General features: G+C 36.4%; 1 protein-coding gene across 8 annotated transcripts in view; it reads left to right on the forward strand.

The window, feature by feature from the left end:
• The window catches only part of FAM13A (family with sequence similarity 13 member A), a 348,053-nt gene that overhangs the window by 111,801 nt on the left and 220,313 nt on the right, over positions 1 to 15,939 (forward strand). For all 8 annotated transcript variants that reach the window (XM_086704590.1, XM_086704594.1, XM_086704588.1 and 5 more), the window contains exon 5: positions 4,712 to 4,865. In XM_086704590.1, coding sequence (XP_086560716.1) covers positions 4,712 to 4,865 — 154 coding nt within the window. The remainder of the gene's footprint in view (positions 1 to 4,711; positions 4,866 to 15,939) is intronic.

Consider the following 15,939-nt stretch of genomic DNA (forward strand, 5'->3'; position numbering starts at 1 on the left):
TATACACTTGAGAAAAGTGATTATTCTGGTTGTTGTCAGGTAAAATATTCTGTATACATCTGCTAGATGTAGCTGGTTTGTTTTTTAAGTCCTCTGTTTCTTATCTTCTATCTTTCTCTTCTACCCATTGTTGTGACTGGGGTATTGAACTAGTGAACTATTGTAGAACTGTGTATTTCTCCCTTATATTCCGTTCATTTTTTTTCGTATATTTTGATGGTCTATGATTGCTGGATTGTGGATACTTCTATTTTTCACTTTACATGGAACCTCTGTACTGTTTTCCAGAGTGACTGTACCAGTTTGCATTCCCACTAACAGTGCAAGAGGGTTCCTTTTTCTCCACATCCTCACCAACACTTGTTGTTTCTTGTGTTTTTGATTTTAGCCATTTTCACAGGTGTGAAGTGATATCTCACTGTAGTTCTGATATGCATTTCCTTGATGAAAAGGGATGATTAGCATCTTTCCATGTGTCTTTGGCCATCTGTATGTCTTTTTTGGAGAAATATCTGTTCATGTCATCTGCCCATTTTTTAACTGGATATTTGGTTTTGGGGTGTTGAGTTATATAAGTTCTTTAAATATTTTGGATAATAATCCCTTATCAAATGATATGTCATTTGCAAGTATCTTATCCCATTCCATAGGTTGCCTTTTAGTTTTCTTAGTTATTTCCTTTGCTGTGCAGAAGCTTTTAATTTGATGAGTCCCAATAGTTTATTTTTGCTTTTGTTTCCCTTGTCTTGGGAGACCTATCTAGAAAAAAATTCTTGTAGCCAGTGTCAGAGAAATTTCCCTGTGCTCTCTTCTAGGATTTTTATGGTTTCAGGTCTCACATTTAGGTCTTCAATCCACTTTGAGGATTTTTTGGTGCATGATTTAAGAAAGTGGTCCAGTTTCATTTCTTGTGCATGTTCTTATCCAGTTCTCTCAACATCATTTGTTGAAGAGTCCATCTTTTTCCCATTGGATATTCTTTATTGCTTTGTTGAAGATTAACCATTTAGTATGGGTTCATTTCTGGGTTTTCTGTTCTGGTCCATTGATCTATGTGTGTATTTTTTGTGCTAGTACCATACTATTTTGATTACTGTAGCTTTGTAATAGAACTTGCAGTGTACCTTGAAATCTGGAATTGTGATGCCTCCAGCTTTGCTTTTCTTTTTCAAGATTGCTTTGGCTATTTGGGGTCTTTTGTGGTTCCATACAAATTTTTGGATCCTTTGTTGTAGTTCTGTGAAAAATGCTATTGATATCTTGATAGAGATTGTATTAAAAATGTAGATTGCTTTGGGTATTATAGGCATTTTAACAATATTTGTTCTTCCAATCCATGAGCATGGAACATCTTTCCATTTCTTGGTGTCATCTCAATTTCTTTCATCAGTGTTTTATCAGTTTCTGGAGTACAGTTCTTTCACCTTTCTGGTTAGGTTTATTCCTAGGTATCTTATTATTTTGGGTGCAATTGTAATTGGGATTGTTTTCCTAATTTCTCTTTCTGCTGCTTCATTATAGGTGGTGTATAGAAATGGGGCAGATTTCTGTGCATTGATATTGTATCCTGAGAATGTACAGTTTGTGTTTCAGTTCTAGCAGTTTTTCAGCTGGAGTCTTTCAGGTTTTCTCTATATAGTATCATGTCATCTCCAAATAGTGAAAGTTTTACTTCTTTTTTACCAGTTTGGATGCCTTTTATTTCTTTTTGTTGTCTGATTGCTGTGACTAGGACTTCTAGTATTATGTAAAATAAAAGTAGTGAAATTGGACATCCTGATCTTGTTCCTGACCTTAGGGGAAAGGCTCTCACTTTTTCCACATTGAAGATGATATTTGCTCTGGGTTTTTCAGAAGTCTGTCTGTCTGTCTGTCTGTCTGTCTCTCTCTCTCTCTCTTTCTCTCTTTCTCTCTTTCTCTCTTTCTTTCTCAACCTAAGACCCTGAAATCAAGAGTCATACTCTCTACTGACTGAGCCAGGATGATACCCCACTCAGAAGTGTCATGGGTTTTTCATATATGGCCTTTATCATTTTGAGGTATGTTCCCTCCAAATCTACTTTGTTGGGGTTTTTTTATCATGAATGAATACTGTACTTTGTCAAGTGCTTTTACGTTGTATCTACTGAAATGATCATATGGTTCTTATCCTCTTATTGATGTGATGTATCACACTGATAGATTTGAGAATATTGAATAACCCTTGCAACCCAGAAATAATCCTACTATATTGTGGTGAATGATTTTTTTAAATTGTTGTTGGGTTCTTTTTGCTAGTATTTTGTTGAGGATTTTTGCTTTTATGTTCATGAGGGATATTGGCCTGTACTCTTTTTGTGTGTGTGTGTGTGTGTGGTATATTCGTCTGGCCTGAGTATCAGGGTTATACTGGCCGCATAGAATGAATTTGGAAGTTTACCTTCCTTTTCTATTCTTTGTAATAGTTTAAGAAGAATAGGTATTAACTCTACAAATATTTGGTAGATTTTGCCTGTAAGGCCATCTGGTCCTGGACTTTTGTTTGTTGGGAGTTTTTTGATTACTGATTTAATTTCTTTTCTGGTAATAATAGGTCTGTTCAAATTTTCTTTTCTTCTTCATTTTTGGGAGATTATATGTTTCTAGGAATTTACCCATTTCTTTCAGGTTGTCCGATTTGTTGACATATAGGTTTTCATAATATTCTCTTATAATCCTTTGCCTTTCTGGAGTGTTGGTTGTTTAGCCTCTCTCATTTGTGCTTTTATTTATTTGGGTCCTTTCTCTTTTATTCTTGATAAGTCTGGCTAGAGGTTTATCAATTTTAATGTTTTTTTTTCAAAGAACCAAGTCCTGGTTTTATTGATCTATTCTTTTTTTAGTTTCTATATCACTTATTTCTCCTGTAATCTTTATTATTTTTTTTTCCTTCTGCTGGTTTTAGGTTTTGTTTGTTCTTTTTCTAGCATGTATGGGTATGTTAGGCTGTTTGAGATTTTTTTTGCTTGTTGAAGTAGGCCTGTATTTCTATAAACTTCCCTCTTAGAACCACTTTTGCTGTATCCCAAAGCTTTTGAACAATTGTGTTTTTATTTTCATTTGTTTTTATGTAGTTTATTTTTTTTTTCCTTTTATTTTCTGTTTGACTCAATGGCAGTTCTAATATCAGGATCTAATCTAATGCTGGGAATCTCTTGACTAGGTTTCAAGTCCTGGAAATATTTCTCCATGGTTTTCAACCTCACCCTATTGTTTTTTAGTTTTGTTTTGGTTTTGGTTTTGGTTCTGCTCTCTGAATCATCCATCATTTTTAATGAAAAGCAGCACATGTTTACAGTTTACAAAATATAAATTATAAGAGTTTTATGGTTTAAAGTCTTACATTCAGATCTTTAATCCATTTTAAGTTGATTTTGTGCATGGTATGAGGTAGTGGTCAAGTTTCATTGTTTTGCATATGGCTGTTCAGTTTTCCCAATATCATTTATTAAAGGAAACTATCCTTTCCCCGTTTATATTCTTGGCTCCTTTATCATAGATTAATTGATCATAAAAGTGTGGGTTTGTTTCTGGACTCAACACACAGAGAAGGCCATGTGAAGATGAAACAGAGAGAATTTTAAGATGCTGACCTTGATTGAAGATTGAAATCACAGGCAAGGAATGCTACCAGCTAGCGTGTCACTGCTGGTAGTTTACTTTCTGCCCAATGATACTGATTGCAGTCTGCTGGCCTCTAGAACTATGAAAGAATAAATTTCTGTCATTTTAAGCAACATTGTATGATAATTTGTAACAGAAGCCACTGAAAACTAATATAAATGGGTATTGATGTCTCAGTGTTGCTTTTTAAATGCATTTCACTGGTTATTAAATGAGATTAAGTATCTTTGCATAAGATTATTGATGTCCGGTTGTTTTTTTCTATGAGTTTTCAACTCCTGTCATTTGTCTTTTCTTTTTTTCAGTTTACTTTCTTATCGATTCTGACTACTAACCCTGTCATTTGTCCCTGTTACTAAAGAGATATTCATAATCTGTACCTTGTCTTGCTACCTTATTCTGTCTTCTGCATTCAGATCTTTTTTACATTTTTTTAATTATGGAAATTTTTAAACATACCCAAAAGAAGAGGGAATAGTATGTAGTATAACACATTTTCCATATACCCATCACTCAGCTTCAATAGTATCAGTATTTTTTCCACAAGTATTCGTATTTTTATGTACTTTCGTGCATTATCTAAGCAATCTTTTTGTGTTGCTATTATTTCTGTAGCAATTTCTGTCATGATAAAATATTTTTCTGATAATATTTCTTTATCATTTTATAAATGATATATTTATACAAATATTATATCATTATATACAAATGTTATATAAATGTTATATGTGAATATTATATATTTGTTATATATAAATGTTACCTTATGTGTAGCAATTTCTAATATATACAAAGAATTATGGCACCTATGTTAACCTGTACCTTCTTCCTAAACAACATGTACTTTTCTTATTCAGCCAGCACAAGCTACTGATGCAGATCTTGGGAGTTTTCCAGTTGTCTCATCAACATCATACATGTCACCATATAGCTTGTTGAAAATCCCATGTGTCCTTCTAAGAAGGCAGATCAATCATACAGGAGATGTTAAAATATATGCCTGAGTCAACTGTACTGGCATTTTTGTTTTTACAAAGTAAGTCCTCTCATTTTTTCTCCTTATTTCTAGTGTGCCACCTGGGCTTGAAGGCATGAAAGAACAAGACATCTGCAACAAGATAATGGCTAAATTACTAGAAAATTATGATACCTTGTTTGAAGTAGAGTATACAGGAAATGATAACCAGAGATGTGAAAACATGGCTAGGATTATCATAGTAAAAGTAAGTAACTTTGGTATATAATCTTCAGTATTGCTTATATTTTGAATGGAAGACATTTTATATAGATCATTCTTTGTCATAAAAATGTCATGGGTATAACTTATATTATTATTCCTGTGTTTATTGAATTTTGTTTATGAAATATAATCTGTGTCAAGTATTTAACTGATCTATATTCTTCTAAGATTGGAGAATAATTGTGAATTCATGTTTCCCTGCCGCTGTAAAATCATCTCAAAATCACTTATGTAGGCCCAGTGCTCTGGTTGGTTTTTATGGAAGCCTGGTGTTACAGCAGAGATATGTGCTTATAGCTGTGTTAGGAGTGCTAGCTTACTGAGTAGATGGCAAATTCCTGAAGATAATGTTACTGTCTTTTTATTTCCCTTGTGTCTGGCACACTTTCAAGTTCACCTTCAGATTTTAAGTCCCACATATGTATCCCCTGGCAACTATCATCAGTAAAGGAAAGTATTTTTATAAGCTGTAAAGGAATCCTTAACAATACTATCTCCATCTTTTTATACATTGGCCGATAATTTATAACCTATCCTTTACACATTAGGGAAATGTAAGTAGGTCTCTAAAGAAAGTCCGACAATAAACCAAGGCAAATCCTCCAGGGGAGGGATCATATTTCTTTCTCACTTATATTGAGGCAAATCATGATGGAATGGATATGGGAGGTTCCCTTAGGAGATTTCCTGAGACTTATCACCTTTACAGACTGCATTATACTTGTTGATTTACATGGCAATGACTGATAAAACCCAAGACACTTGTTTTGGTCATTGAAGAGGTATTTTCATCCCTTCTTCCAGTTGAGAACATGACTTTGAAGAAGAAATAAAAGGTAATGAGTATCAAGTAGCACTCTACCAAAAAAGCAAAAGAAAACCAAAAACTAGGTTTTCTTATCCAGACTCCTTGTAAGGACTATAGTACATCTGAGAGGAATGCCTCTATCTGGAATCTTGCCAAACTGATAAAGAGAACTTTAAACTTTGAAAGAAGGGAAGAATAATACATAGATAAAATAATGAGATACAATAATAATGTAAGTTGGAGGCAACACAGTAGCTGAGAAAATATGTCCGTGATTCACCAGAGAAAATACGGAAAGAAGATATACTGTCTTGCTACCAAAAAATTAAAATAAATTCTCTTTTAAATAGAAAAAAAAATACATCCTAAATTTCTTCCTCTGTCTCCTAGAGTACTTTGCAAAGGTCTCTTTTTAAAGTATTAAAAAGTGATTGACTTTGCTACAGCTGTATCTCTGATTAACACTTTTTAGCACTTGTACTTTTTAACTAGAGCTTGTAAGATAATCAGATAAGCCTAAAATATAATAGAAAAATATGATCTCCTAGGCAAAATAAACTTGCTGATATATATATATATATATATATATATATATATATTCACTGGAATATGCCAAGAGGAGGTTATATGCTGTGTAAGTAAAACAACACCTGTTTAAATATATAGAAGGAGGGGCGCCTGGGTGGCGCAGTCGGTTAAGCGTCCGACTTCAGCCACGTCACAATCTCACGGTCCGGGAGTTCGAGCCCCGCGTCGGGCTCTGGGCTGATGGCTCAGAGCCTGGAGCCTGTTTCCGATTCTGTGTCTCCCTCTCTCTCTGCCCCTCCCCCGTTCATGCTCTGTCTCTCTCTGTCCCAAAAATAAATAAACGTTGAAATATATAGAAGGAGTCCCTGCCTAGAACTCATTGAGCTACTAGATTTAAGTCTAGTGGAGAACTTAGTATGAGAGTACAAGATAATAAGACACACAAACTGGTAGTACTGTGGGAGTCAAATACAGGTATCTTAGGTAGATAAAGAATATGACTGCTACTCCCCTAATGCAAGTTTCAGATCTGGCCTAGAGGCAGATAAAGATCATGTTTGAAAACTGCATTTCTATACCGTGGAAGCATCATTCTGCTAAAGCAAAATAGTTGGTGCATTCTTTACTGATCTTGCTGATAGTCTCATCTCAGATGGTAGCTTATGCTACAAGGGAATATGATGTTCCGAATCTAGTTACAGCCAGTAAGGATGAAATGTAAGTTGCAGAAATGATTTTAATGGAATATGCCAATGCCATTTTAGGGTCCATAAAAATAAAGAACATGCTAGCTATAATCAGTTATCTAAACTTGGACATTGTTTAGAAAGCAGTTTTTTTTTTTTAATTCCTAAAATCAGGGACATATTAGATACAAACCAAAAGAATACTGGATTAGAAAGGAAATGGGAGGCTAACAATGAAATCATTAACGTACTAAACAATTGGAAAACTGGAAGGTAACTAAAAGAAACAAGTTCTTATTCTCGTCATTCTCATGAGCTCAGCTTTTAGAAGGATAGGTAGAAGAAGAGACCAGCACAAAAGAAGTAATAAATATGCATGAATGACAGACACATAAAGTGAGCTGAGAATAAGCTTAGGCTCATGGAAACTACTAAGGTATAGAAATGGGCTTTTAAGGGGAAGAAGTACTAAATGTATCCACCGACATACCTCTGTGTACCCCATTGTGGGGAACAGAGTCATAAAAGATTGAATGAAGTTCACAATATCCTTGTGGGCTTTAGGGAGATTTGGGGCCAAGACAAATGTAAGTTTGGTTGCAATGGGACCAGGATGAAGGACTTTGAATTTGGACTGGTGTTAACTTAGGGCAGGACTCTACATTTGTTTGTGTTATTTTCAGTATTTTAATCATTGACTTAAATGAGTACATACTTAGCACATTTGCAAGTAAAATACAGATGGAAAAATAGTTCAGATATTGGATGGCTGGGTATGTAGACTAACAGAATGATGTGTGAGTGCATGTGTGTGCGTGTGTGTGTGTGTGTGTGTGTGTGTGTGTGTGTGTGTGTGTGTGTGTAGTACCATTTCCCTCTTCTTTCTTGCTTCAAATAAATGAGCATTTTATTTGGGCCTGTAGCAATGTGCTGAGGTCACATGGGCCTCTCCCACAGTTCCAAGGGATACGTGAATGAGTCACAGTGGTTTTTACTACCATCCTCTTTAGCTTTAAGATTTAAGTTAGTTATGACTTAAAGGAAGATTGAGACAGTTCTGGCCAGGGAGATGTAAGGCAAAGTGTGTTGGAGGCAGAAGACCTCTGGGAAAGATTGTCATCCTTGATTAAAAAGAATGATTGAAGGAGCACCTGGATGGCTCAGTTGGGTAAGGGTCCGACTTTAGGTCAGGGTTCACTTCAGCTCAGGTCATGACCTCCTGGTTCATGAGTAGAGCCCCTCATCAGGCTCTATGCTGACAGTGTGAAAGCCTGCTTGATATTCTCTCTCTTTCCTTCTCTCTCTGCTTCTTCCTCACTTGTACTTTCTCTCTCTCAAAAATAAATAAACTAAAGAAAAAAAGAATGGAGAGACCAGAGCTGTGGTTTTCCTCTGGGTATAGTAGCCCTGGTGGTTGTGATTGACTAGGAAAATGCCCAAGGGTACTCTCCAGGGGTGATGAAAATTTTCTGTATCTCATTAGGGATGTGGGTTATATGGGTGTCAGCATTTGTCAAAACTCATTCAACTGTACACTTAAGGTTTATCCATTTTAATTAATGTAAATTATTTTTTTAATTTTTAATTACAAAGAACAGAAGGTAGCAGGCCTTTGAGCAAGATGCCCATCTCTTTCATCCTGCTTTCAGATGTTATCATCTGAAGGTATGATGCTTGGAGCTGTTGCCATCATCTTTGCCCTTGATAAATGTATCACTGGCACACTGAAGTGAGCAGCCCAAGGAGGAAAGAGGCTAGGTTCCTCATCCTTGCTGATGTGCTGACTAGCCCCAAACATGCCTACCTCTGGACTTTGAGTTACATGAGGGAAATAAAGGTCCTTAAAATATAAACTACTTTTAGCAGAGCATTCTGTTTCTTGCACCAAAAGCATCATACCTGATACAATTGCTATAATTGGAAAGTGCTGTACTTAGGTTTGTAAAATGATTTGTACAAATATAGCCCAGAGGAGACCAAAATTAATAATCGTTAAATTTGAAAATCATCCACAGATGTTAATTTTTCAGCACAGTACAAAATATCAGTGTGATGTAATTGTTCCAAAATACCAAAGACTCATTCACTGAATGGACCAATAGTATGCAGAACAAAGAATGTAGGTCTCACTGCTCTTGGTGTAGGTCTGGCAGTATCTGCAGTATTCTATCTGATTCTGAGTACTACATTCTGACCCTCCTGACAATCACCACTGTGACTCATTTACACTCATTAAGTACATATTCTCCTGAATAACTGTCTTTTACTCTAGGTACCATTCTGCTGATGACCTTGAAACCATCACTCAAGCCTGTCCTGTCAGAACAGCAGTAAAGCTGTATTTCCCACTATCTAGAAAATGCCATGCTGGTGCCTCACACCCAAAACTTTGTGTTCTATCCCCTCCAACCCTAGTTTCCCAGCCTCCAGCCTACCAGACTAGAATCCTTACTTTATCCTTAACTCCTCTAGTCTTTACCAGTGCCATAGGGACTCAGATACTATCTTCTGTCTCTTGGAATGGGTGTCTCTTGTCTACCCATTACAATTGCTTTAGATAGGACCTTATCACAGGCACCCAGTTTCAAACTGTTATCGGGCTTCCAGGCTCACTCCCCTCCCATCTCCTTCCTACCAGTGATAGAGTTGTGTGGCTAAAAAGCAAGCCTGATCAGGGGCGCGTGGGGGCTCCACTGATTGAGCTTCCGACTCTTGATTTCAGCTCCCATTGTGATCCCAGGGTTGTGCGGTTAGGCTCTTCACTGAGCATGGAGCCTTCTTACAATTCTCTTTCTCTCTTTCTCTGCCTCCTCCCCTGCTCATGTGCTCTCTCCCTAAAATGAAAAATTAAAATTTATAAAAGCCCGATCATAATATATTCCTGCCTTAAGTAAATAAACCTTTTGCTGTCATTGATCTGTCTCCCACTCATTTGCTCACAATATGTCATTAAGATGCCTTTACTTGGAAGTTCAAGCTGTCACACTGTCCCCAAATCAAATTTTCTCTTTTAAATATTTGAGTGAATATTAAATGATTCTTGTCTGCTTCTTCTTTCCCTGACCTTTCTTCAGTCTCCTTTGAGGACTCTTCATTCTCAGTCAGAATTAAACATTATTATTTCCTAAGGTCATCCTTCGGTCTTTAATGCACAGCTGTGCTTGGCAAACCATACATAGATATCTAACTGCCTAGTGGTCACTAGGGCCTAGTGGTCACTTGCATGTCCCGTGGATTGTCTGATCATCTTTTCTTGTCCTTGAAGATCTAATGCTCCACTTGTCTTAATGAATGGTTTCGTCCACCCACACAACTGCTCCAGATTGATGTCCAGCAATCACTAAAACCTGTTGATTCTTCAGTATCTCCCTGCTCACTACTACTTCCTCATAGCCTCTCATCCAGGCAAGGGTATTCTACACTTGGCTCATTATCACAATCACCTGGCTACCCAAACCTAGAGTCAGAAACTCATACTGGGGCCTCAAAACCTGCATTCTAAAAGGCTTCGTTGGCAATTTTAATAATCAGCCAGATTTGCAGTCTGAGTGATCCTTGGGAGACTGTTACAACAGTCTTCTTGTTTTCCCTGAGTCTAGTCTGTCCTGTGACCCCATCTTCCCTCTTCTGCCTGAGCTACTTTTTTATCATGCAAATACAAACATGGTCAATCCCGTATCAGAATTCTTCAGTGGGTTTTCTTTACCCATCCCTATAGTATAAAATCTAAGTCTTAGCAAAACAAACAGGAGTTTTCATGATTTGAGCCCACCCTGCTTATTCACACTTCCTTCCCACCACTCCTTCCCATACATTTGCTATACTAAGAAGTCTTTGACGTGATTGTAGAAATAATGTCATTTCAGGTCTCATGTTTTCAAGCTATTGAGCTTAATACCTGGCATTGAAAATTCCTTGAATTCAGTAGATGGACTCTATTCATTTTACTGAAAATAATGTCTCTGGTCACAATTTGTACATAATATGAAAGTAATATTAAGTTATTTTCAAAATAATTGAATAAAATTAAAAACATGATAGTTCACTGAGTACTTCATGACTGTCATATCTTGAGAAAAGGTACTGTAGATACTTTTAAAAGTTTTTAACAGTTCTGGAAAGAGCACTCTGATATTAGAATAAAAGGGTGTGTATTTATAACCTGGCTACTCAGCAATATGACTGGGTAATTTATAGTATCTCTGCCATCTTAAACGGCAAAAAAAAATCTATAGATTCTATTGTGAGATTCAAACCATTAATGCTTGGGAAAGTATTTTCAAAACCAGTTAAATAGGATAGAAATGCAAAGTATTAAGTTGAAGGGGAGGGGTCAAGTGATACTATAGTTTAAAGAGTGTAATTGCTGAAGACCTTGACTTACTTTGAAATGATCCAGTCAAGGATACTTCAGTAGATAGATTTATCAATAAGCTTAGGGCACAGAGTTAAAAACTCCAGTCTAGAATAAGACAGAATGGGTTAGAATTTCCAGTTTGTGTGACTTTGGGCAAATTATTCAGTCTTTCCTTCAACCTTAGTTTCCTCATCTATAAAATAGGACAACAGTCACTAATTTTGACTGGTTTTTCTTAGGATTAAATGAAATAAAAATAGCACGTTTTCAATAACTTTTAGCTTGAAAATAAATTGTTAGTTTTACATCACCTTTATATTTCCTTCTCTTTACCCTAAAGAGAATCAAGCTTGATAATGGAAGGAAAACAGAGTCAAAAGCAAAAAAAATAAAGTTGACAATCAGATGTGTTACTCATGACAAAAGAATTACTGCCTCTAGACATTTCTTGCTATTCACTATTTTAGGTTTTTTTTGTTTAATTATGGTAATATTAAGTATCCTCTTGTATCTGGAAAAGCAAGAATTGAATATGATTGTCCCTTCAATGGACAGAAAAGTGATTTCAGTATTTAATATGTGTAGTCAGGTATGTTTTTTGAAAATGAATTTTTTTAATGTTTATTTGAGAGAGAGAGAGAGAGAGAGAGAGAGAGAGAGAGAGAGAGAGAATCCCAAGCAGGCTCTGCACCATCAGCATAGAACCCAGTATGGGGCTTGCATTCATAAACCGTGAGATCAAGACTTGAGCCAAAACCCAGAGTCAGATGCTCCACTGTCTGAGCCACCCAGGTGCCCTGAAAATGAATTATTTTTTAAAAGTAGTAGTTTATGGAAGAGTAGAGTTTTGAAGTGGCTCTGTGAAAAATGGGATTTCCATTAGTTGCTGGGAAGAGGACGTGAACAGGGAAGCAAGCAGAGAATCTTCCAGGCAGAAGAATATGCTTTAAGCCATGTATTCTTTGTGTAATGGTGAGCAGACGTTTCTGGCCAAGCCATAGGAAGTAGCACAAGAGCTACATAGTCGAGTGAACTAGTATGCAGTTTAACTGTGGAGTTAACACTCACAGGAATGGGAGAATAATGAGAGGTTTTAAGAACAAAATGGACTTATTTTAAGTTGCACTTTAGATTTTTCCTTTATCTCTTTGGTGCAAGCAGGAAGTTGGTGTCATTCTTCAGCGCAGCCTGTTTGTAATAAGCTCTCAGGGGAGTAGCTTAATATCTATTTCTACTCAACTGACTCTGGTCAGTGCCACAAAATTGATCATGGCTTGTACAACACATCCATCAACCACACTTGTAGACAAGCCTCTCCAGAGCCAAGGCAAAATGAGGAAAAAGGTTTATCTATAGGACAGTTCTTCAACTCCTCTCCCTCCCTCCCTCCTCTCTCTCTCTCTCTCTCTCTCTCTCTCTCTCTCTCTCTCTCTCTCTCTCTCTCTCTCTCTCTCATTTGGGAGTGAACTAAGGTCCCTATAAGGTTTTTCCAGATTCTGCAATGGTATGGGCATGTCCAATCTAGCTACTTCAATCAAAGGGATTTTGGATAGATAGACCTCTTAGGACTGTGACATTTGGAGAAAACTGTTGTCTGTTGGAGGTCTCAGAATATATATGTTGGCTCTTGGCATTTTCATCCACATTTTGCTGAATTTGGCAAGTCATGTTCACAGTTGGTTCTTTATAGTTATGGCCATTTCTTTCTTTACTTAAGGTGCAGCTTTCTTTTCTCTTTTTCACTGTTTTTGGTTTTGGTAGATTTCAAGGAAGGAGCATAATAGAAATGCCTTTATTTTGCCAAACTGGAAGATCAAATCTGCATTTCTAAATAACTAGGTTAGGAGAAACTTATCTTTCAAGTAGACCTCTAACAGCTGTAGTTTAATATCTTTAGCTTCAGAGTAATTCTGTAGTCTGTCTTCATAGGAGGATCTAAATCCAAGACTTAAGAGTTTTTCCCTCATATTCAAGACTTATCTTAATCACCCACATATTTACATACACAAAATTTGGTGGCTTAAATATGGTTTAGGTAATGCACCATGTAATCTAAGCTGAATTTATTAAATCTAAATAATTACTGAGTGCCTGCTATGTGCAAAGCATTATTCTAGACAATAGTAAGCAATAGACAAGTCTCTGCCTTTATGAAGTTCATATTCTAATGAAAATACAATAAATAAGGAAATAAATAAGAAATTAGTATGTCAGATGGTGATAGATTCTGTGGAACAAAAGCAAGGAGAGGGAGAACTAATACTGGTAAAGTAGAGGAATGGCATTTGCTGATTTAAATAGGGCGGTCAAAATGCTTCATTGACATTGGGACATTTGAACAGAAACTTGCAGGAAGGAGCAAGCCATGAAGACACTTGAGAGAACAGCTTTCCATACAGGAAGAAGAGGAGTACAGAGCCTTGAGGTGGGAGTATACCTACTTTGTCTGTTAAAGCAGAATTGAGAAGGCTAGTATGGTTGAATGACACTGAGCTAGGGAGAAAGTTAAAGAAATGAGGTCAAAGAGGCATCAGGAGACCAGATCATGGATGCTCTTAAAGGTCATGGTAAGGACTTTGACTTTTACCCTGACAGTATTTTATTAGACAGCGGTGAACAAAAGAGTGCCCTGACATGACTTATATATGAAAAGGATTACTGGAACTACTAGGCAGAGAACAGACTATTGAAAGGAATAAACAGAAGAAGAGAGACCCATTGGGAGTTTATCACAATAGCCTGATTAAGAAATGCTGGTGGCTTGGGCCAGGGTAATGATAGTGAAAGTGGTGAGAAGGGCTGACAGGTGAGTTAGGGTATGAAAGGACAACACAACAGGAGGTACTTGAGACCTTAGTTAGGCCAGAGAATATTTGAGATGGGAGCAAGTAGGCTAGAAGAGTGGTAAGCTGTGAACAGAGAATAGATGTTTATATCAGTAATTTTAGAGGTGGAGCAGTCTGGAGTGGCGACGAGATTTAGGTTGTATTCATGAGAATGAGTGACTGAAGTGGAGAAGAGAAACTCATTGGAAAGGAGATGGTTAAAGATGATGAATAAACACACTGATAGTTTGTTCTTATTGGCCCTGAATTTACCCAAGAGGATGGCAGATACTGATGTAGTTGGGAAGGAGGCGAGCCTGGTCTGCCTAGTATATACATATTATTTGCATGCTTTGTGAATAAATTACATTTGTATGTGTTTAATAGGGCTAATGGGCCTCATATATAATACACAAAATAATGTGATTAATATGTTGTTAAATATCCATCTAGAGGTTCTGGAGGAGTATCACTGTATTCCACATAAACATCTTCTGAGACTGTCTTTATTAGGCAGTGTCACTATTGCTCATTATACCTTGGGGGATTTCTTTTGAAATTGACTTCAGAACATATGTCATTCATGCGTTGTATTGGGCATTGTCATCATTGGACTGGGAAATCTTTGTACTTTAATGCTTCATTTGATAACGGGAAATAATCAGTAGTCCTTTTGAACCATAGCAGGTCACTAAGTTGGGGAGTTATGATTAAATATTAATTTTTGTGTTTAAAATTGAAATCTGGCTATCAAATAATTATGCTGATTTTCCTGTGTGACTCATAAGCATACTCTCAAAACAGCTAAAAACATGTTTTTAAGCAAAAGAAAAATATTAGAATAACCTTTCATAGTGATTAGTTTGAGGGAAGTACTCACTTATCAATAATGTGGTATGACAAGTTTGATTACGAAGTTCAGTCTTGTTCCTGTAGAGTAAAAGTCACATAAATTGATAGATTACATAAACTTCTGAAATTATTTCCCACGTCTTTTTCATGCTCAAAAAATTGCATGTGTCTTTATTTTTCATTTAGGGCTACAGTTTAAGCAAATTAACTTCAAATGTTCACTTCTTTTCTTAGTAAATGCCTACCTACTCTGTGCACAACTCTAGACTAAGTGTTAGCCTCCTCAGAAAATAAGTAAGACCTGCCCCTGTCCCTAAAGGAACTTCTAGTCTATAACAAACTCATAGAATCAGTGCAGGAACAGAGGGACAAAACGGAGATATTTATGTCAGATATTATACAAAATTTTCTATACATATTATCTCATGTACTTCTCATGGTAGCCCCATGAAGTAAATGAACTTAATTCTGCTTTGAATGTGAGGAAGTCTAAAGAGTAGATGATTCAGGATCAAGAGTAGTAAATGACAGCGTTGAGTTTTAAACTCAAAGTACTCATTACAGGCCAAATATGGAAATAACCAAAATCTTAGTTTAAGTTGGAATATCAATGCCATGAATATTTACACATTTATTCATTCAGTATGTGTTGTAGTAATTTGGTGTCAGGAAAGATTTCTGTTCTGATTCTAGTCCTTTATGCATTCACTACTCCTAACCTCTTCTATAGCCCCTCAAGAATACTCCAAACTGGGAAGCAGTGGAGTCATAATAGGAAATAAAAAATGTTTTGGTGTTTATGCTGTCTAATGCTTTGTAATTTGGCTGTTACCTTTATGTGTGGGTGAACTTACATAGTGAAAGTGACTAGTACTCAGCAAAATGTTATCATTTTGAGCACCTAGGAACTCAGAGGTAGCAATAAGTTAAAGTTTATTTGCTGGTTTATTCAGATAAGACCTTTCTTTGGACAGTGAGCTGTACCTTTTATATTGGTTCTG

This window comes from Puma concolor, chromosome B1, assembly GCF_028749965.1.
Source record: "Puma concolor isolate L17-30 chromosome B1, mPumCon1.1.hap2, whole genome shotgun sequence".
Classification (NCBI taxonomy): Eukaryota; Metazoa; Chordata; class Mammalia; order Carnivora; family Felidae; genus Puma; species Puma concolor.